At 44.0% G+C, this 23,011-nt stretch overlaps 1 protein-coding gene across 6 annotated transcripts in view; it reads left to right on the forward strand.

The window, feature by feature from the left end:
• The window catches only part of MAP7 (microtubule associated protein 7), a 168,956-nt gene extending 146,172 nt beyond the window's left edge, over positions 1-22,784 (forward strand). For 5 of the 6 annotated variants that reach the window (XM_029058581.2, XM_029058584.2, XM_029058583.2 and 2 more), the window contains 10 exons: positions 645-760; positions 1,320-1,603; positions 6,520-6,700; positions 7,610-7,802; positions 10,207-10,308; positions 10,906-10,956; positions 11,050-11,107; positions 12,304-12,406; positions 18,943-19,163; positions 21,123-22,784. In XM_029058581.2, the coding sequence (XP_028914414.1) occupies positions 645-760; positions 1,320-1,603; positions 6,520-6,700; positions 7,610-7,802; positions 10,207-10,308; positions 10,906-10,956; positions 11,050-11,107; positions 12,304-12,406; positions 18,943-19,163; positions 21,123-21,133 (1,320 nt within the window). In that variant the 3' untranslated portion in view covers positions 21,134-22,784. The remainder of the gene's footprint in view (positions 1-644; positions 761-1,319; positions 1,604-6,519; positions 6,701-7,609; positions 7,803-10,206; positions 10,309-10,905; positions 10,957-11,049; positions 11,108-12,303; positions 12,407-18,942; positions 19,164-21,122) is intronic. The other variant, XM_029058582.2, reaches the window with a different exon arrangement.
• The last annotated feature ends 227 nt before the right edge of the window (positions 22,785-23,011 follow it).

Below are 23,011 nucleotides of genomic sequence, written 5' to 3' on the forward strand. Positions count from 1 at the left end.
AGTCCTGGTATCGCACAAATAGAAGTTGTTTTCTGAATGAGAATTTACCTCAAGCTTTTATCTCAGTGATTTGTTCATCAAGAAAGTAGGTGTATACAGACATCTGTTTGTTTGAAGGCCAATTTCTTACTGTTATTTAAATTTGGTCGCCTAGTACTTCATTCAAAGCCATAGGATCGCAGTGGTGGATAGAAATTGTAAAGGGAGTGTAGACGTGTAGTGTACCATTTATTTTTCTTTCTACTCCAAAATATGTGGAAAAAAGTTCACAGACTCAGAAAGCCCCTCAGGGCCACTAAAATATTTTTCTGGTGCCAATGCTATGCCCCATGCCCCCCAAAAGCTAGGTCTGCTGTGGGTCTTTTCCACATTCACCTCTAAAGATGCTAGAGATCTATTTTCTAGTAGCAAAATGTAGCACTTAAATATTCATTCATTCAATATTCTTAAAATAGCTCTAAAAATGGGGGCAACCAGGGGGCTTAGCACCCAGTGCTGATAATCGATACCTCAAGTGTTGATTTTGCTCTAGAGCTTGGTCCTGATGGGACCCTAGCGTTTGCTCAGATTATGAAATGCAAGGCTGATTGTATATGGCATTACCATTATTTGTGGAAGATTCTGATTGTATTTTTTGAATTTAGGGAGACAGAAAGGAAAAGGAGAGAGAGAATCCATCCTTGCTTTGCACATCCAGCCTCCGCAGGGCCCATTCTCCAACCAACCCCAAAGCTAGGTCGCCAGCTCCCTCCCCAGTTTGGTAAGTGAAGAGCAGGTCAACAGGCCGGATTAGTGCCGGGCACAGGAAGTTTCCTGTGTCGTGAGAAGCTGAATCAACAAATCGTCGCAAACTGCTTTGGTTATGAAATACCTCTGGCCTCGGGCAACCCTTGTTTCTCTGTGAGAGGAAAAGCCAAACCTTTTCTAAGGTGAACAAGTGGCCGAAGAGAACCCAGCCTTAACGACCTGTTTGTATAACCTGATTTCCTTTCTGGGAAATGGAAAGAAGTACTGTAGTTTTGGAGTGTTGTTCTCTTGGTGGGAGGTGGAATGAAGGCCTGCCGTGTGACCTGTGACACGTCGTTTCACTTCTCTATGTCTCAGTTTCTCAAATGTAAAATGGCGATTCAATACCTGTTCTCCTTCCTACTTAGACTGTGAGTCGCACAGCTCGATGAATTTGTATCTACCCCAGTGCTTAGAACAATGCCTGACACATAAGTCCCTAACAAATACCATTTAGAAGAAAAAGAAGGCGGCCCTGGCGAGTAGACTGTGTCTGACGTGTCCTTTTCTCTGTGTTGGGTGGTGTTGGGCAGGCTGCCATCCAAGTCCTTTCCTCATCTACCTGGCACGCCCAGACCTGCGCCGTCCTTGCCGTCCAGCTCATCCAAAGCCGTCTCTGCTCAACCCCGCCCCCCTTCCCCTGGCAACATCCGACCCGGCAAAAAAGAAGGCAAAGCCGAAGGCGAGAAAAAAGACCGAGAGAAGGACCTCGAAAAAGTCAGGGAAGAAATCTCAGGAGAGAGTAAAGGCCCTGTAGTGAGCGCCGGTGATGTTGCCAGGGGAGAGGGATTGTCTGTCAAACCCCCGGTTATTCCAGGTAAGATTTACCATTGTCTCCTATAACACATCCACCCTCCCATTTAAATCTCATTTCAGTGTATTTTTCCTATTGTGAGGGGGCAGAGTGGCTTGGAAAAGATTCGTTCATTCTGTAGAGCCATGAAAAATCCACTGGAGCTATGCGTTAGATGTTCCTTGTTGATAATTTTTTTCCCCAAACTGCCTTATTCTACTGTGCCATGTGGATGTGAATTAGGAAACTAATTTGAAACCCTAGACTGTTAGCTCCTTGTGGGCAGGGAATATGCCTACCAACTCTGTTGTATTGTATTCTCCCAATCGCTTAGTATGGTGCTGTCCACCCAGTAAGCACTTGATACATACAAATAACGATGATGACAATGTGCTTAATCAAATGTGTTTCAAGTTCTCACACCAAAAATGGGGCTTATTTTGGCTCCTGTCAGACTGATCCAACACATGTTAGAGTTTGAAGTGGTGCATTTAGTCTGCCGGATGGTTGATCTTTTTGGTGCTTTTTTGGCGGTGCATGAATAAACCCCACCCCCCTCCCCCGTTTTAGAGGCTGTGGAGACTGCAATAGACTTCATAAGTTTTTTGAAGATATTGAACTGACTTTTTGCCGGCGAAGATTCTGTTTCTCGAGGCAGAATGTTTCTGAAGCACAAAGATTAGGAAAATTAATTAGCCAAACATGCTGGAGTTTTTCCAAATGAAATGCCCATCCTTGGCTTTCTTTCTGAGACTGTCAAAGACATTTGCTAACAAGGATTCAGGAACAGAGTGATTAGAGACTGAGGCCCTGTACCGAGAGAAGCTCTGTACCGGTCTTAGAGTTACAAGAATTCAGTTGATTGCTCTAAGCCTCGGGTTCTCCCACAGAAAAATGAGAGATGCGTACCCTCGACTCCTTCCAGTCAGGGGAGGAGAGGAGCCAGACTCAACCACAGTAATTTCACTGATAATGTAAAACACACCTATAATAAGGTGATAATAAGCTAATGAGAAGCAGCATGGTAGCGGACAGAGCACTGGCCAGGGAGTCAGAAGGCCGTGGGTTCGAATCCCGACTCCACCACTTGTCCACCTTGGGCAAATCTCTTCACTTCTCTGTGCCTCAGTCACCTCATCTGTAAAATAGGGAGTAAGAGCGTGAGCCCCATGTGGGACAGGAACTGTGTCCAGCCCGATTCGCTTGTATTCACCCCAGTTCTTAGTACACTGCTTCGTACATAGTAAGCCTTTACTAAATGCCAGAATTATAATAATTATTATTATGATGCTGTGGAATGGCAGGCGCCCAATGGACTATCCCTGGGAGCCCAAATGGAGTAACTAGAACCCTGAAGTGTTCGATGACATGCCTGTGGCAGAAGTATACTAGAACCCCAGGATGGCAGACTCAGACCCCACCCTAAGAATAACAATAGCACTTGTTAAGCACTTACTGTGTGCCAATCACTGGACTAAATGCTGGAGTAGATACTAAATCAGTTTGGACACAGTCCCTATCCCACATGGTGCTCACACTCTTAATCCCCATTTGACAGATGAGGTGACTGAGGCCCAGAGAAGTTAAGCGACTTACCCAAGGTCACACAGCTAACATGTGGCAGAGCTGGGATTAGAACCGAGGTCCTTCTGAGTCCCAGGTCCATGCTAGAACATGTTGCTATGATTCTACTCTGTCCCAAAATTCTTAGGGATTTTGGATCTTTTTCTTTGTTGATGCACAAAGTAGAATGCTAGAGGCTTTTCTGATCTCTAGAAAGCAAGTCACTTAACTCACTGGGCCTCAGTTTCCTCTTTAAAATGGGGGTAGAACAACTGTTTTGCTTCTCAGACTGGAAGTCCCATGTGGGACAAAGGCCATGTTTGATGATGTTATCTTGTATCTACCCCCAGTACTTGGCACATAGTAAGCACTTACTAAAGACCATTATTGTAAGTCAATCAATCAATAGTGTTTGAGTTCTTATTGCGTGCAGAGCCCTGTTGTAGGCCCTTGGGAGAATACAACAGAGTTGACAGATAAGTTCCTTGCTCACAATGAATTTACAATTTAGAGGAGGAGACGGTAAAATAAATAAATACATAAGTGCTGTGGGGCTGAGGATGGCTCGCTGTGAGAAAGGAACATCTCCATCAACTCTGTTATTTTGTACTCTCCCAAACACTTAGCACAATGCTCTGCACTCAGTAAGCACTTGATAAATATGATTGATAGATGGAATGATTACCAAGGGCTCAAAGGGTACAAATCTAAGTGCATAGAGGAGGCAGAAGGGAGCGGGCATTGGGGAGAAAGAGGGAGGCCTCTTGGAGGAGATGTGACCTTACTATAGCTTTGAAGGTGGAGAGAGTGGTGGTCTAGTGTGTATACTGTTGGCATTTGTTAAGCGCTTACTATGTGCAGAGCACTGTTCTAAGTGCTGGGGTAGATACAGTGTAATCAGGTTGTCCCACATGAGGCTCACAGTCTTAATCCTCATTTTACAGATGAGGTAACTGAGGCCCAGAGAAGTTAAGTGACTTGCCCACAGTCACACAGCTGACAAGTGGCGGCGTTGGGATTTGAACCCATGACCTCTGACTCCCAAGCCCGGGCACTTTCCACTGAGCTATGCTGCTTCTCTATGGAAGGGGAGGGAGCTCCAGGCTAGGGGGAGGATGTGGGAAAGGACCCCCTCTGGCCTGTGAGTTCAGAGTGGGCAGGGATTGTCATTCTCTATTGCTGTACTGTACTTTCCCAAGTGTTTAGTACAGTGCTCTGCCCAAAGTGAGCACTCAATAAATACGATTGAATCGAATCGAGTCGGCGATAAGACAGATGAGATGGAGGCACAGTGAGCAAGCCAGCCCTAGAGGAATGAAGTTATTAGAAGAGATGATGCTACTGCTGCATTAGCTCCCACCACCCTCACCTCTCCAGAGTTCCTGCTGCTCCTAAAATGGCCTCCCGGTCCCGGAGGCCTGGGGAAGTGCTGGTGCTGGTGGCTGCTGGTGGAAAGTTTTCTTTGCTGCCGCTCCACTCCCTCAAGTCTGGTGCCAGGCCGGTAGGGGGGATACCTGCAGGGTTTATTTTCTGAAAAAGGGTCGAAAGCTCTGGCTTTAGTGGAAAAAAGTAGTTCAATCCTGAACTTGCCACTTTTATTTCTAAAATAAATTTTTTTTTTCTTAATGGCTTTTGTTAAGGGCTTACTATGTGCCAAGAATTGAATTAAGCACTGATGTTGATACAGGATTATCAGGTTGGACAAAGTCCTTGTCCTACATAGGGCTCACAGTCTTAATCTTCATTTTACAGATGAGGTATCTGAGGCGCAGAGAAGTTGTGACTTGCCCAACGTCACCCAGCAAACAAGTGGTGGGGCCGGGATTGGAACCCAGGACCTCTGACTCCCAGGCCCATGCTCTTTCTACTAGACCATCTGCTTGGTTCATTAACATAGACTGAAAAGTTATACTGGTCAATATTCAAATTAACTTTTAACTGCTTTAACCTGGAAAATCATCCATTACGTGTGTGTGGCCTATGGATTACCAAAGTCATTTTAAGGGCAGGAGGGACCTAGGCAGAAGCCTGGAAGGCAAGCACAAACCAGGAGTCGAGCTTCATTGGGCTAAAGTCCAGGTTTCAGTGGTGCACATTAAGTATGTTCAGTTCAATCGTATTTATTGAGTGCTTACTGTGTGCAAAGCACTGTACTAAGCGCTTGGGGCCTCACTCTCATTTCGTGACAGTGACAATGACACTTGGAGGCGGTGTGGCCTAGTGGAAAGAGCATGACACAAGACTGCAAGTCAGGAGACTAGGGTTTGAGTCAAACCCCAGCGTGGCCTACTTGGGCGAGTCATTTTATCACTGTGGCCCTCAGTTTCCTCATCTGAAAGATGGACATAAAATAGATTTTTGAGCTCTGGATGCACCAGGGACTGTGTCCAATCTTGTAACATTGTACCTACCCCGATTCTTATCACTTAGTAAGCATTTAAGAAATGCCATAATTATTGTAGTAAAAATCCAGAAAAGCGTCTCCAGCCTGAAGATTCATGTTGCCTAAATTAGGCCTTAGGCCTAATACAATATGTTATCCACAGTAGCCAGGGATGAAATACTGCCGATAATGCCACTGATCGAGGAAACTCATGTAATGGGTGGCTCTTAGTCAAAGTTTTAGGCACCAATTTCTAAGACTATTGCTTCCACATTCTTTTAGGAGTTTCACAATGGTGGGCATGGAGGTGTCCCAAAGATTTTAAACAAGGATAATAATGACATTTGTTAAGCACTTACTATGTGCAAAGCACTGTTCTAAGCGCTGGGGTAGTACAAGGTAATTAGGGTGTCCCACGTAGGGCTCACAGACTTCATCCCTATTTTACAGATGAGGGGACTGAGGCCCGGAGAAGTAAAGTGACTTGCCCAAAGTCACACAGCTGACAAGTGGCAGAAGGGGGATTAGAACCCATGCCCTCTGTCTCCCAATCCCGGACTCTTTCCGCTAAACCATGCTGCTTCTCCCATAGCTGCTTTCCCAGACTATTTCACCTCCCTGTCATTAGCTTTATGTGTTCTTGCCCAAACCACTTTCCTTAGGCTTCAGTTTTGTTGCATGTAAATTGGGATCAACAACTGTACAGACGATGACTGGTAAATAGAAATGGTTTAGGAGATTCCTTGAATCTGAGAGCTTAGATGAACACAGATATCTTTTTTCTTTGGTGCCCAGTTTACGAGAGTGCTCTTTCAATCTCTGTGGCCCGAATATTAGAACAGTTTACAGAGAAACCTTGAGGAATCAGGATTTTCATTTTCCACTGTCTTTCAAGAGATTGAGTATAGCCTTAGATGCGGGTGCTATATTTTGTTTGTTGGCTCTGTCTTGAGCTTTGTTTTCCGTTGGTGTGACCCTGTGCCTGTTTGACCAGCTGCTCTTGCCCCGGCTTCAGCCCCACTGGGATCAACACCCTCACCTACTTCCACCAAGACCTCAGCAGGGACCACCGATGCAGAAGAGGCCACCCGAATTTTGGCCGAGAATAGGCGGCTGGCTCGGGAGCAGCGAGAGAGAGAGGAGCGGGAAAGGAAGGAGAAAGAAGAACTTGAGAGGTAAGAGGGGTGTGGAGGGGAGTGTGCTCACAGGTCTACTTGGGGAGCTCTAGCATAAAGTTAAATTAAGGGGTGAGTTTTGACGACTTTTGGTCTTGTGTAAAAGACCTAGAGGCGTTTCAAAGGATGAAAAGAGCCTTCAAGAGTATTCCTCAGCTGAGTCAACCTGTTCATTCAGTACCTCTCAAAATAGGTCTTCACTTGACCACTCTTCCTTCCAGACAATCCTCCACTCAGACTTTGATCTAGTGAGGTGAGGTAATCAAAATGCCAACTCACGCATTTCCCGTCAGCCGTGGACGTATTCATCACCACTTTGCCCTCTGCTCAGAGGATCCAAGCTTTCCGATGAGCAGTGGGAGAAGCAGCCTCATCTGGTGGAAAGAGCACATCCCTGGATGTCAGGGGATCTGGGTTCTTATGCTGGCTCTGCCGCTTGACAGCTGTGTGACCTTGGGCAAGTCACTTAACTTCTCCGTGCTTCAATTTTTTCATATGTAAAATGGGAATTAAACTCTGACCCCCTTGTGGGACTGGGACTGTGTCCAAGCTAATTATCTTTTATCTATCCCAAGGCTTCATACAATAATTGGTACATAGTAAATGCTTAACAGATAACACAATTATTATTGTTATTAGCAACAGAGGCCTCAGGCCCTCAACCGCAGAGGTGTATTTACAGCTCTCGGCCTTTCGAGTCTCCTCCCACAGGACACCAAGGTGGGAGGCTGATCTTAGTCCGTCTAGCAGGTCGTCTGACATGATCCCAAACTGGGGGATGTTGAAGTGGCAGCCCCTCCTCCCAACCTCTCCCTCCCGGCCCAGTGATTTGTGCTCTGCCCCCCAGTCCAGCTGCCCTAAATAATACTGATGGTATTTGAAACCACCTCCCGTGTAACACCATCCTAGGCAAAAGAAGGAAGAATTGGCCCAGAAGGTGGCCGAGGAGAGGGCTCGCCGAGAAGAGGAATCCCGCCGGCTGGAGGCCGAAAGGAAGGAAAGAGAGCAACAGCAGGCCCGGGAAAAAGAAGAGCAGCTGCGTCAGCAAGCGGAAGAGAGAGAACAGAGGGAGAGGGAAGAGTTGGAACGAATTCAGAAACAGGTGAGCACCCCAGCCCTTCCTCAAGCCATCGAACCATACGGCTGGAAGGGAACCAAACAACAGGTCATGACGGAAGAAAATTCCCTTTACTACCAGTGTGACTTGTGTGGGCAGAAGGGCTGGCAAAAAGTAAAATTCATGTTTGCTGTTAGATTTTTTTAGACTCTGAGCCCCATGTGGGATGGTGACTGTGTATCTTTTATCTACTCCAGCACTTAGTACTGTGCCTGGCATATAGTGAGCACTCTTATTATTCAATTATTTCTTTAACTTACATACAAGGTATTGCCACTATTTGTTGAATTTTTCATTCCTGTACATTGTCTCTGGGGAGAGTCTTCCCCTTAAGAATCAGTATGTCCATCTGCTTTGTATGTGATGCTTAATCCACCTCATCCTCCTCTCCCTTCCTCAGCCTTGGAGAAACATGGGCTGTAGCTCAATGAGAGTCTATCAATCCAAGGAAAGAGTGAGTGCCTTAGGTGGAGAGTGTTGTAGCAGACACTTGGGAGAATACAGTGGATGAGTAGACAAGATCCTTGCCCTAGGGGAGCTAGAAATCTAACAGGGTAACTAGATTCTAAAATGATTATTAGGTGGACAAGGGGTTACATACATAGGTTAGTGCTTACATAATAAGTGCTTAAATAATAAGATACAGTTGTGAGCTAAGTGTGTAGTTGCCCTAGAGCTACTGAATAAGGACTAGAGTACGTGTGTGGTGGGGAGGAGGGGATAAAAGCAGAAAAAATAATTGGGGAAGACCCCCTGAGAGAGATGAGTTCATATGGGCTTTGGAGATGGGGAATGTAGTGGGCTGAGGATTTGAAGGAAGACAGAGTGCGAAGCCAGACAGAAGGGTTATGAGCAACAGGTTGGAAGCTGAAAAAATAAGAATGAGGGACAGCACGTAGGTTAGCTAAGAGGAACAAAGAGTCTGACCTGAGGTGAAGTAGGAAAAGAGTGGATGAGGAGGAGGGAGAAAGGTGATGGCCCTAACGCTGAGTTTTTGCTTGATGTTGAGGTTTCCTCAGAGTGGGGGAGCATGTGTGGAATGACATTGTAGAAAAATAGCCAGGAGTGGAGTGAAGTATGGACTGGAGAATGGAGAAACTGGAGGGAAAGAGACCAAAAAGGAGACTGATTCAGTAGTCCAAGAGAGATATGACAGACACATGAACCAGTGTAGTAGTAGTTTGAATGGAAAGTTAGTGGCAAATCCTGGAAATGTTCTGGAGGAAAAACAAGCAGGATTTGGAAGCGAGGGGGAAGTCAAGGATAATGCCAAGGTGGTGGACTTGAGAGGCAAGGAGGATAGTTAATAATAATAATTGATGGCATTTGTTAAGTGCTTACTATGTGCAAAGCACTGTTCTAAGCACTGGAGAGGATACAAGGTGATCAGGTTATCCCACATGGGGCTCACAGTCTTAATGCCCATTTTACAGATGAGGTAATAATAATGTTGGTATTTGTTCAGCGCTTACTATGTGCCGAGCACTGTTCTAAGCACTGGGGTAGACATAGGGGAATCAGGTTGTCCCACGTGGGGCTCACAGTCTTAATCCCCATTTTACAGATGAGGGAACTGAGGCACAGAGAAGTTAAGTGACTTGCCCACAGTCAGCCAACCAGTGGCAGAGCTGGGATTCGAACTCATGAGCCCTGACTCCAAAGCCCATGCTCTTTCCATGGAGCCACGCTGCTTCTCCAACAGATGAGGGAACTGAGGCATAGAGAAGTTAAGTGACTTGCCCAAAGTCACACAGCTGGTAAACGGCAGAGCTGGGATTTGAACCCCTGACCCAACCCGTGCTCTTTCCACTGAGCCATGCAAGTGCTAGTGTTAATAAAAGTGTTAGTGTTTGCAGCTATAGGAAGAAAAGTTAAGTGGAGGAGATATTCGGTAGGGAAAATGTAGAGTTCAGTTTGGGACATATTGAATTTGAGCTGCTAGGGGGACATCCAAGTAGAGATGTCCTGGAGATGGTAGGAATTCTAGATTGCAGAAAAGGAGGAAAGATAAGTTAGCAAGGTAGGTTTGGGAGCCATCAGATAGAACTGGGTAGTTGAAGCTTTAGAATCAGAGAGGAAACAAAAGGAAACAGGTTATTCTCCCCTGCTGAAAAACAAGGAAGCCCTACCTCACTTTGTGTTTTTTCCGTGGAGGGTGGCGGGGAACCATCCCTAGGTTTGTTGCAGGGTGAATTCCCTGGACGTGTGTTGAATACCGCCATCAGTGATAAGGATGGAAATATAAGGGGGGATGCAGCACTGAAGCATGTTTTTTTTGTCTATTGAGCTGCCCTTGACACAGGCTCTGAAATCATGTTCTTTTGGAAAATTAGAGGAAACATCCCCTACAGTTGTCTGTAGTAAACAGATCCCATTCTGTATTCTGTAGAGAGAGGAAGAAGCTCGCATGCGTGAAGAAGCGGAGAAAGTTAGGCAAGAACGTGAAAAGCATTTCCAGAGAGAAGAACAGGAACGTCTAGAAAGGAAGAAGGTAACTGTGATGGGTAGAGCTTGCGCGTCTCTTGTTCTAGTTTCTGAATTTGCAGGATCCTCGGACTGGAAGGAATCTCAAGAGGTCAACTTGTACTTCCCTCTGCACGTATCCCAAGCTAATGGATTTGGTCAGCCAACTTGTGCCTTACCTTACTTACTCTCTAGTGCTGCAACCTCGACCCTGTCGTCTTATTCTGCCTATAAGGTCGGGGAAGACAGACTGGCCAACATCTTCGTGTAGTGGCCCTTTACTGCTTTGAAAACCATTACTAGGTTGCCTCTCTTGCTTTCTTTCCTCCAGGCCGCAAAATCCTTTAAACTTTCTTCTTATTTTCCAACACTTTAACTTGGTGACTCTTCTCTGAATCCTTCCCAGCTTCTCCAAGTCTCCTCTTAAGCAGAGGGGACCAGGAGTCAAGAACAGAACTCTAGTGGTGGTGAAATTCGCTCTGTGAGCCTCCACTCTGAGTGCCTGGGTTATTTTCAGCAAGCGGCTTTGAGAGGTTTTTGAGACTCAAGGATTTGTGTTATCTCTAAAGTGGACTGGGAACATATCAAAAACTGACCTTTTTGTACAACTCCGCTTTCCTTGTAGCGACTTGAGGAGATTATGAAAAGGACGAGGCGAACCGAAGCCGCGGATAAGGTATTGTCGGCATCCCCTCCAAAGAGTGGCCTGATTCTGCTATGTGATTTCAGTTATTCTTTGCATTTACTAAAAACAACCTCTTTTTTGTAGAAAGTGCATGATCAGAGGAATGGAGATATCTCGAAGGGAAATATTCCTGGAGGAACAGGTATTGCGGTGTGCCATACAGTAGACACAAAACACCCATTTCTGCGACTTGAGGGGTTGAGTTCTTGTACATTCCTGAGGGTTTTTTTGCTTTTTTGTTTTTTTTTATTTTAATAGTATTTGTTATGTGCCAGGCATTGTTCTAAGTGCTGGGGTAGATAAAAGGTGATCGGTTTGATCACGGTCCCCGACCATATAGGGCTCACACTCTTCATCCCCATTTTGCAGATGAGGTAACTGAGGCCCAGAGAAGTTAAGTGACTTGTCCAAGTTCCACAACAGACAAGTGTCAGAGTCAGGATTAGAACCCAGGTTCTTCTGACTCCCAGGCCATGCGGCTTCTCCAAGTTAAGGAAAACTCACATTGTAGTATTGCCACGTGAATGCACTTGACCGTTGCTTCCGACATCGTATTACGCCGTGTCTAGACAGACTCCATCTGTTGGAAAACCTTGCCAAAATTCTGTTTTTACATCCCAGGTAAAACCTTGGGATGGGATATTATCCTCAACAGTAGCACTCCTCTCACACAGACCGGAATCGGCTTTTTTATTCATTAACAAATTAACAATTGCTTCTTTCCTGTGATTAATATGTATTTTTGTTATATTCCTCTAGAATGTAAGCTCCTTGTGGCAGGGATGGGCTCTACCACCCCTAATGTATTAAACTCTCCCAAGCACTTAGTACAGTGTTATGCATACACAGCAGGCACTGAATAAACATCACTGACTGCCTGAAGTTGGTGTTTAAAAAGCTATAAGTTGACAAATTTGATTTGTGGTTATTGTTTCTGTTTAATTACAACACAGCAAAGTTAACAGAAGTTATCAGCAAAGAGTAAACAAGAAATCAACCCTGCTTAATGGGCAGCTTATTACATGCAGGGCTTTGAGCAACTCTGCCTGAAATCAGAGTCATTCTTCTCCACGGCTTTGTTTCTCGTTGCTTTAAAACTAAAAGTGGAAATTTCGGTTGTACATCTGAGTCGGGCTTTACTGGAGTCTCTATTGAAGTCACCATCAACTACGGTACCATGGTTTTGGCATTAGGTGCGGTTATCTCCAGTTGGGTGAACGGCCGATTAAGTGGACCCGGAGATGTGTTGAAGGGAGTCACGGATATGGGTACATCGATGCTGTGCAGTTGTTCTGAATCACAAGTAACCCCCTTCATTATCTCCCTGGAAATCTCTAGGCGTATCTTCACCTCCTTGTGGAACAGACTCTTCCAAGAATGGAGAGCCAGGAGCCAGCCCTCAAGTGGCCATTGCGCATCAGCTGACAGGATCCAAGGATGGGTGAGTAGAGGAATTGGAACCCCCTGGGATTCCAAGTGCTCAGTCCAGTGCTCTGCACACGGTAAGCGCTCGGTAAATATGACTGAATGAATAGTTAAGCACTCGCTAAATACCACTGATTGAGTGAGGCAGAGTCTTTATTAGGACTATATACGTTAACAATTGTGGCATTTGTTAAGTGCTTCCTATGTGTCAACCACTGTATTACGTGCTGGGGTAGATACAAGATAATTAGGTGTCACAGGGGCCAGTAGAAGGGAGAATAGGTATTGGATCCCCATTTTATGGATGAGGAAACTGAGGCACTGAGAAGTTAAGTGACTTTCCCAAGGTCACACAGCACACTAGTGGTGGAGCTGGGAGTAGAACCCGAGCACGGGCTAGGGAGTCAGAGGTCATGAGTTCAAATCCCGGCTCTGCCACTTGTCAGCTGGGTGACTGTGGGCAGGTCACTTCACTTCTCTGTGCCTCAGTTCCCTCATCTGTGAAATGGGGATGAAGACGGTGAGCCTCACGTGGGACAACCTCATTACCCTGTATCTCCCCCAGCGCTTAGAACAGTGCTCGGCACATAGTAAGCGCTTAACAAATACCAAAATTATTATTAATTATTATTAGTCACAGCTAGTTTGTCACAGGAAGCAAGGTTTTTGTCACAGGTGACAAGGTTCTCTCTCCAGTATGAAGCTTAAAAGAAAACCTAGGGGGACACAGCATGGACTGGTGGAAAGTGTACAGGCCTGGAAGTCAGAGGGCCTGGATTCTACTCCCAGCTCCACCTCTAGTGTGCTGTGTGACCTTGGGAAAGTCACTTAACTTCTCAGTGCCTCAGTTTCCTCATCCATAAAATGGGGATCCAATACCTATTCTCCCTTCTACTTATTCACTGCCCCCTGTGACACCTAATTATCTTGTATCTACCCCAGCACTTAATACAGTGGTTGGCAAATAGTAAGCACTGAACCAATGCCACAACTGTTAACTTATATAGTCCTAATAAAGACTCTGCCTCAATCACTCAATCAGTGGTATTTACCGAGTGCTTAACTATTCAGTCATATTTATTGAGCGCTTGCTGTGTGCAGAGCACTGGACTGAGCACTTGGAATGTACAATTCGGGAACAGATAGAGACAATCCCTACCCAACAACGGGCTCACAGTCTAAAAGAAAATTTATGGTATTTGTTAAGCACGTACTATGTACTGTAAGTACTACTTACTAGGGACTGTACTACGCGCTGGGGTGGGTACAAACAAATCATGTTGTATACAGTCCCTGACTTGCAGACCCAATCTCCATTTTACAGATAAGGGAACTGAGGCCCAGAGAAGTGAAGTGACTTACCCAAGGTCACACAGCAGCCAAGCGGCAGAGTCGGAATTAGAACCCATGACCTTCTGGCTCCCAGACCCGGGTTCTAGCCACTATGCCATGCTGAGAGCACTGTTCTAAGTGCTGGGAGAGTACAGTACAACAGAATTTGTAGATACGTTCCTTGCCTATATGGAGTTTACATTCTAAAGAGGGAGACAGATGGTAAAATGAAGTAATTCATTCAATCATATTTATTGAGTAATTACTGCGGGCAAAGTACCGTACTAAGCACTTGAAAAAGTACAATATAACAATAGACACATTCCCTGCCCACAACAAGCTTACAATTAATTGAATTTGTTGAGCGCTTACGGTGTGCAGAGCACTGTACTAAGCGCATGGGAGGGTACAGTATAATGACATGAGAGTTGGTGGACACGCTCTCTGCCCACAATGAGCTTACATGGCTCGGTGGAAAGAGCATGGGCTGAAGAGTCAGAGGTCATGGGTTCTAATCCCAGCTCTGCCACCTTTCAGCTTCGTGACTTTGGGCAAGTCACTTAACTTCTCGGTGCCTCAGTTCCCTCATCTGTAAAATGGGGATTAAGACTGTGAACTTCACGTGGGACAACCTGATTGCCCCATATCTACCCCAGTGCTTAGAACAGTGCTCGGCACATAGTAAGCGCTTAACGAATACCAACATTATCATTGCTATTAGAGGAAAAAGTGTCTAAGCCTTTGGTAGAGTACGTGGCCTAGTGGATAGAGACCGTATCCTAGTGGACACCGTCCTCCAGACTGTAAGCTCTTTGTGGGCAGGGAACCTGGCTGCTCACTCTGTTGTACTGTACTCTCCCAAGTGCTTAGTAAAGTGCTCTGCACACACTAAAGCACTCAGTAAATAATAAGCTCGCAGGGAAGGTGACTACCAACTCTGCTAAAGTCTGCTCTCCCAAGCGCTTAGTGCAGTGATCTGAACATAGTAATTGCTCATTAATACAGATGATTGTAACCCCATCCTCAGAGGATTTGTTAAATGCCCCCAAGATGCAGCACAGCAGCGTGGCGCAGTGGAAAGAGCACGGGCTTTGGAGTCAGAGGTCATGGGTTCGAATCCCGGCTCTGCCACTTGTCAGCTGTGTGACTGTGGGCAAGTCACTTCACTTCTCTGTGCTTCGGTTCCCTCATCTGTAAAATGGGGATTAAGACTGTGAGCCCCACGAGGGACAACCCGATTCCCCTGTGTCTAACCCAGCGCTTAGAACAGTGCTCGGCACATAGTAAGCGCTTAACAAATGCCAACATTATTATTATTATTATCACTGGAATTGCTTGAAGACCTTTAGTCTCTGCCTAATGTGACAGGGAATGTCGGCCCAGTAGTTCCTCAGTTCTGGCCCTGGCTGGCCGTTGGTTCTTGGATCGCTGCTCAGAAAACCGTAGTGTGACATTGCAAGCTCCCGTTCTCAACAGCCACTGCCAGAATTATAGTAATAATAAAAATGATAATGTTATTTTTTAAGCGCTTACTAAGTGCCAAGCACTGTTCTAAGTTCTGGAGCACTGAGCACTGGAGACCTAAGAATCTTCCATTATTTTCTAACCGTATATACATTTCGGTTGACAGACATTTGTCTTCCATAATCCACAAGCAAACAGGTTTCCCCATACACCGTTCTGTCCTGAGATTGGCACTAATTGGAAGATGAATTTTTGTACGGCAATATCTCTCCCTGTCTTGGCAATTATTAGCCTCCTGCAAAGCTGACAAGATTGTCCCCGCTGGGAGAATTATTATTAATGGCATTGAGCACTCAGTCATGTTGTATAAACTACATAAAGCCATTTTATCATTATCTAAGGCAGCTATTAAGTGCTAATTACATCTCAGCCTTAAACGCACCTTGATTTGGGGACTAAAATGTATACTTCCTATTGCTGTCACCCAGCATCAGACACAATACTTATAAGATGTTCAATGCTGGTAGGAAAGATGAATGATCAAATGTCCCAGGATCAAAAGTGTTTCAAGACCCCAGTTCTTACTGAAGACAAAAAGAGAGAAATGGAGCATATTAGGGAAATGGATTGATTTGAAAGTGAATGAATAAGTGGGCTAAATTGTCCTTTAATTGAGCCTTAGAACCTAAGACATATATACATTTAAAAGGATGCTATATATTCCCTTGTGAGTAAGTGCATTTTATAGTTTTGAAATAATTGACTATTCCCCCTTCCTTCTGCGTTGCCCATGCACTTGCACATTTACTAAGCGCTCCCTTTGTGGAGAACACTGTATCAAGCCCTGAGAGAGAATATATAGAGGCGATGTAGACATTTCTGATCACTCTTCATTTGATAGTTCCTCCTCCATATCAAGTCCCCAGTGACCATCTCTTCTCTCTAGATTTATATCTGTCCCTGAGTTTGCTATTTCATTCCAAAGGACTTGTTTCCATCTCTATGGTGCACACACCAAATCGGTCCATCAGTAGTATCTGTTGAGCAGCGTGGCGGAGTGGAAAGAGCACAGGCTTGGGAGTCACCGGACCTCCATTCTAATCCCATCTCCTCCACTTGTCTGCTGTGTGACCTTGAGCAAGACACTTCACTTCTCTGTGCCTCAGTAACCTCACCTGTGAAATGGGGATTAAGACTCTGAGCCCTATAAGGGGGTTTACAATCTAAAAGGGAAAACAGACTAATTATAGCTTGTAGGTAGGAAAAAGTACTTAAATAGAGGAATAAAATTATATTTCTCTTTCTACACTTTTTAATATTTGTTAATAATAATGTTGGTATTTGTTAAGCGCTTACTATGTACAGAGCACAGTTCTAAGCGCTGGGGTAGATACAGGGTAATCAGGTTGTCCCACGTGAGGCTCCCCATTAATCCCCATTTTACAGATGAGGTAACTGAGGCACAGAGAAGTGAAGTGACTTGCCCAGAGTCACACAGCTGACAAGTGGCAGAGCCGGGAGTCGAACTCATGACCTCTGACTCCGAAGCCCAGGCTCCTCCAACTGAGCCACGAAGCACTCACTGTGTGCCAGACACTGTACAAAGCGCTGGGTTAGATACAAATAAATCAGGATGGACACAGTCCATGATCCACCTGGGGATCACAGTCTTAATCCCCATTTTACAGATGAGGTAACGGGCACAGAGAAGTCGAGTGACTTGCCCAAGGTCACACAGCAGACAAGTGACCGAGCAGGGATTAGAATCCAACTCCTCTGACTCTCAGGCCCGTGCTCTTCCCACTAGCTCATTCTGCTTCACTAGGCCACATTTCACTTCTCTCTGGCCACTCAGTCCTCTACCTCCACCAACCTTTCTGATCTAATGGCCCATAGAGCTTGCTATCGTGTAATAATGGGATCACTGAGTTTCTTTCCCACTTCCCATGGGCAACATCCCATTTTTTCCACTGCCCAGACTCAGGATCCTGGAGTCTCTTTTGACTCTTCCCATTCCTCACTTTCAAATATTCACCAAATCCTACCATTTCATCCACTACCTATCTGCAAAATTCTCCTTGTCCTTCCATTTTCTGTAGCTACGTCTCTGCTCGTCTTCCTGAACTGTCAGTTTCTCTACCCTGGACGTCTCCTCTTCATTTTTTTCTCTGCCAAAATGCTGCCACAAATTATTTTTCTCACCAGGCACTTAAGCTACCATGACTCCCCTACTCCATACCTTACAATGTTTCTCTCAGTCTCTCAGCAGGTCCAGCCATCTTTGTCTCAGGTTTAGAGTCTTCTGTCTTCTGTCACTTTTAGAGAGAGTGGAGACAGAACAGAGTTTTCTGCAAACTGTTGAAATGATTTTTTATTGTCGTTGTCGTTTGTTGTGGGACCTGGGGCACTTAACTTTTCTGTGCCTCAGGTTACATCAGCTGTAAAATGGAGTTTGAATCCTTCTTCTGAATCGTCCTTATGCTTATGTCACTGCTGGCTCTCTTGCCCACACCTTTAAATCTAATCAAGCAAATCTGGGAGTCAGAGGACCTGAGTTCTAATAATAATTATGGTATTTGTTAAGTACTTACTATGTGCCAGGCACTGTTCTAAGAACTGGGGTAGCTACAAGGTAATTGGGTTGTACACAGTTCCTGCCCCACATAGGGCTCACAATCTTAATCCCCATTTTCCAGATGAGGGAACGGAGGCACAGAGAAGTGAAGTGACTTGCCCAAGGTCACACAGCAGACAAGGGACGGATCTGGTGTTAGAACGCATGACCTTCTGACTCCCAGGCCTCTGCTCTCCCCACTAGGCCATGCTGCTTCTCTTAATCTGCCATTTGTTTGCTATATGACCTTGGACACATCACTTAACTTCTCGGTGCCTCAGTTACCTCAATATAAAATGGTGATTAAGACTGCGAGGCTATGTGGGACATGGACTGGGTCCAACCTGATTTGATTGTGTCTACTCCAGTGCTTACTTTGGTGCCCGGTGCAGTGGCTTCCCTCAATCAGCTTTCCCCCTCCGATCTTACCTTGCTGATTTCGTACTACGAACGAGCCCACGTGCTTCAGTCATCCAATGCCAACCTACTCACCGATCTCATGTATCTCACCTCTGACCCCTTGCACATGTCCTCCCTCTGGCTGCAAACTCCCTCCCCCTTCCTATCTGACACCTCCCCACCTACAAAGCCTTATTAACATCACATCTTTTCCAAGAGACCTTCCCCCACTAAACCCTCATTTCCCCAACTCCCTCTCCCTTCTATGTCACCTATGCCCTTGGATCTGTACCTTTTAAGCCCTTGGTATTTACCTCGTCTTCAGCTCCAAACCACTCATGTGCATATCTGTAATTTATATTAATATCTGTCTCCCCCTCTAGACTGTAAACTCCTTAGGAGCAGAAAACGTGTGCTAACTCCGTTGTATTGTACTCTCCACACATTAAGTGCTCAATAAATACCACTGATGGATTGATAAGTCTAATAGAATTGACTTTTTTCTGCAGAGAGCAGTAGCTTTATCAGTTTTTTCAATTCTGAAAGATGGTCATTACGTTTTGAGGGAGTACACCAGACGCCTTAAAGAGAATGTGTCTGTTTATTGTTATATTGTACACTCCCAAGTCTTAGTACAGTGCTCTGCACACAGTAGGTGCTCGATAAATGCAATCGACTGAGAAAATGTCCTCGGGGCCACATTCGTATTAATGTTAACCCCTCTCATTTTCTTAAATTTTCAGCAATGCTGAAAAACAGCCAACTGAAAATGGAGTGTCTTCGCAGAATGATTCTTTTGAAGAAATGATCGATTTGCCCATTGGCTCTAAAGCAAACAGATTAGATGCCACAAACAGCGACGGAAGCCCAGAAATCCCTCTGACTCCAATTTTAGCCTTTGAGGATAAGGGAACTTTAGGGTCATTGCCTCAGGTAGATAGTGTTCAAACACAACAAACTGCAGGTAAGTCTGTCTTGGCCATTTTACTGCATTATCCATTGTCAGAAGTAGATTTAATGCCCATGATGAGTTAGCTCATTTCAGAATCATCACCTTCAGCTCGTGATTGCTTCCACTGACCTGTTTGCCCCACAGGATTACTTTACAGTGTGTGCCTGGTGTCCCCTCAGGTCACTGTAAAGAGAGTGGAGACAGCTCAGAGTTTTCAGCAAGCTGCTGAAATGATTTTTTATTGTCATTGTCACTTATCTGTTGTGTGATCTGGGGCAAGTCAGTTAACTTCTCTGTGCCTCAGTTACAGCTTCTGTAAAATGGAGATTGAATCCTCCTTCCTCTGACTTAGACAGAGAGTCTTATGTGGAACAATGACTGTGTCCAACCTGATTATCTTGTATTTATCACAGTGCTTGACACATAGTAAATGCTTAACAAATGCCACAAATATATATGTGTATGTGGGTGTGTGTGTATATATACACACATACACCATAGACACCATTAATATATACAATAATATATACAATTAATATATACAATATATGTTTACATATTATACACATGCACCATGTAGTATACATATATTATACATATACACCATTAAAATATACAGTAATATATAATAATGTTGGTATTTGTTAAGCGCTTACTATGTGCAGAGCACTGTTCTAAGCACTGGGGTAGATACAAGGTGATCAGGTTGTCCTACGTGAGGCTCACAGTTAATCCCCATTTTCCAGATGAGGTAACTGAGGAACAGAGAAGTGAAGTGACTTGCCCACAGTCACACAGCTGACAAGTGAATATATACAATATATGGGTTCCAAGACCGTATATATTTAATTCAACACCCTCTTCTGCAGCTTGCTTTTAAGCCATCATGCATATCTACCATTCCTTATGTGAAGGAATTCTAAAAACGTCTGCCCCAGAATGTCCCACTGGTCCTTTGGAAAGTGAAAAGAGACATCCCAAACTCTTATTAATATTATTGGAGGCTTTAACATTACTATTCAAACTTTCTTGAATTTTTATAGGGCTGTTATTTTTCCAAAGCACTTTCAACATGCGTGATCTTGTATTGTTACAACATCCCTGTGAAACAGGAAGAGAAAAATGAGAAAACTGAGGCACAAAGAGACTCAATGACTTGTCCAAGGCCACAGAGCAAAGCCAGCAATAGAGCTGAGACTAAAACCCAACTCCTCACCAGCAGGGACGTGCTCTCTCCACTAGATCATGAGGTGGAATAGCACTGTAACTCCTCTGCTTACTCCTTCTCCAGGCAGCACTGAGTCAGAATCAGTGTTGCTTGCGTGTTGCCACAGTAGCGGAGACACTCAAACACCCACACACAAGGCAAAAAAAAATAGAGATTGTGAGACCCAAAAAGACCTCCAGCCAGAGAGATAGCATGGGTGATCCTGGGGGTTTCTGCTAATTTTTCACTATGAGAAAAAAATTTTTATAGGGATTGAGACCACTGATCTAATCCATCTCGGAGCATCCTCCAGGGAGAGGGATAACGTGATCTTGGAAAACGAGTCCAGTGCCCATCAACAACTGGTGGCACTGGAGTTCCCAGTTATCTTTCCCGGGGGAACACGAATCGGGGGGCCACATGCGGGTCAGATGGATTGGGAACTGGGAAATTGAAGCCACAGGTTGAATCGGTCAATTAATCGATGGTATTTATTGAACACTATTACGTGCAGAGCACTGAACTAAGCACTTAGAGTACAATACAACAGAATTATCAGACACACTGTCTACCTGTAACAAGCTTAAAGTCTAAAGGTGGGTGCTGCTTCCCTGCTGTCAGTCTAGAGCCTTTGACAATCAGTATCGGTTGGAGGGACAGACAGCATGAAAATACGAGCTCTTAAAATCAACGTTTGAGTAAATGCCACAATAATCTGTTTATTCTCCACAATAATCTGTTCCCTCTCTTGTTTCCTAATCTAGAAGTTATCTGACCGTTTCTTCTGGTGAACCAAAGGTGAAATTTGGACAGCATTTCTATCGCTGATGGATTCCTTCTCTGCTATGAAGGAGTAGTTGTTTGTTTTCCCCTCACCAGTTTTCTAAAAAATTCTCAAACATCTTTTTTGAAAAGACTCTATTAAAACCAACTGCAGAAATATTGGGGATAGACTGGATTCCTTTTATAATAGTTTTCACCAATAGAAAAGAATTCATGCTTCATCTGTGCTGCTTTAAAATGGCTTTTTCTAATGGGCTCCTACTTAGCAAGTCAATATTTTCGGCATTCTTAACATTGAAAGGCATTGGGTTTTGAAAAGAAACAGGCAATTAGGGGGTTAAAAAGCATGATTTTTTTTTAAGATGTGTATTTTGCTTTGAAAGCTATAATCTAAAATTGGCGAAAGGAAAAAAAAACCTTACCTTTTACACATCTAATACTTGAAAAACTATATACCTCATCACCCTACAGGTAGGGCTATTTGAGGTGTTCCTTTTGAGTCTACTGGTTTAAATATTATTGCAAAGAATCTTATTTATACAGCCAAATAAACAGGCTTCTGTATCAGGGTCTCAAAAATGTAACTCATACTTGGACATTCTGTAAATTCAAACATCATTGCTTTCTTCTTGCATCTTTCTTTAAAAAAAAACGAAAGGTTAGAAGATGTGAAAAATGAAAAGCGTTATTTTTTCATGAAGAAGGAAAAAAAATCCTGCAAAGTTCTTTTACAGTGTATTTATGAAGTTTGTCCCTTTAAGGAAAGCGAATTCAATAAAATAAGAACACCATGGAAAACGGCATTGAAAATTTGACTTTTTGGGTTGCTTCTCGGAGTACCGTAAGAGACCTTTGACAACATCAAGTTCTCTAAGTCCCGTAAATTGCTGCTGTCCTCAGTGACAAAGGGGTTGTCTCTGCCTTATTGGATCGTGAAGCTACATGTGGGAAATCTGGTTTTGAGTTTTCTTTCAGAATAAAAGAAGAACTTGGTTTTGCTCGTTTCAGAGCAGATGGAATATTTTCTGTGTTTATTGTGCAGTTCTCAGATGAGGTATGCTTTTACTACGGGCTACCAGCTTGACTTTCTGCCACCTGTTTTTTTTTCATCCAGTTTTCACTCCACACACTTCACTTTTGCTGCTACTGAGCATGACTGTAAAGTAAGACTTTGCACTTTTTTCCTTTATAGACAATGCTCTTAACAGTAAAAATTAACTACTGATTTTGTTGTGCCTGAAATGCCACTGATAAACAACTTTGCAGAAAGTCCAGAAAAGGCACTCTGAGGGAAAGAATGATTTTTATATGAAGAATATTTGAAACTTTGACTATCAAATGCTACAGGGTGTGTATTTTGCATTAAGGGGATTGGTTAATTACTGAAATTCAGCAAGGAATATTTCATCTATTAGAAATGAAAAAAAAATTTCACTGTGTCATAATGGTATTTGTTAATCTGGTGTATTTTAGAAATAGCTGTGGAACAGTAAGAATGATTTGGGTTCTCTTTTCCTGGTTTCTTTTAAAGTTGTCCATGTACATAGATGTCCTATTAAAAAAAAGATCTGATCTAAACATGTCTTTTTCTTTAAATTGGCAGAGCACGGGTTTCAAAATAAAGTGTGTTTGAAATACTTTTACTACTGGGTGTCTTGTTGCCACAGTTCTCTCTAGAGTTTGGTGACTCTTGAAACGTTTTTCAAACTGCTTAACTTTAATGTTATGAAATTTTGCAACTTCCCCTTAGGTCAAACCGATCACAAATAATAGGATAGGTTTATTTACAACCTAGCAATTTCAACTGTCTTTCCTAAGTAATTTTTCCTTGATACTTTGGAATAAAACATTGCATTAAAAAGTGACAGTC

Source organism: Ornithorhynchus anatinus, chromosome 2, assembly GCF_004115215.2.
Source record: "Ornithorhynchus anatinus isolate Pmale09 chromosome 2, mOrnAna1.pri.v4, whole genome shotgun sequence".
NCBI lineage: Eukaryota > Metazoa > Chordata > Mammalia > Monotremata > Ornithorhynchidae > Ornithorhynchus > Ornithorhynchus anatinus.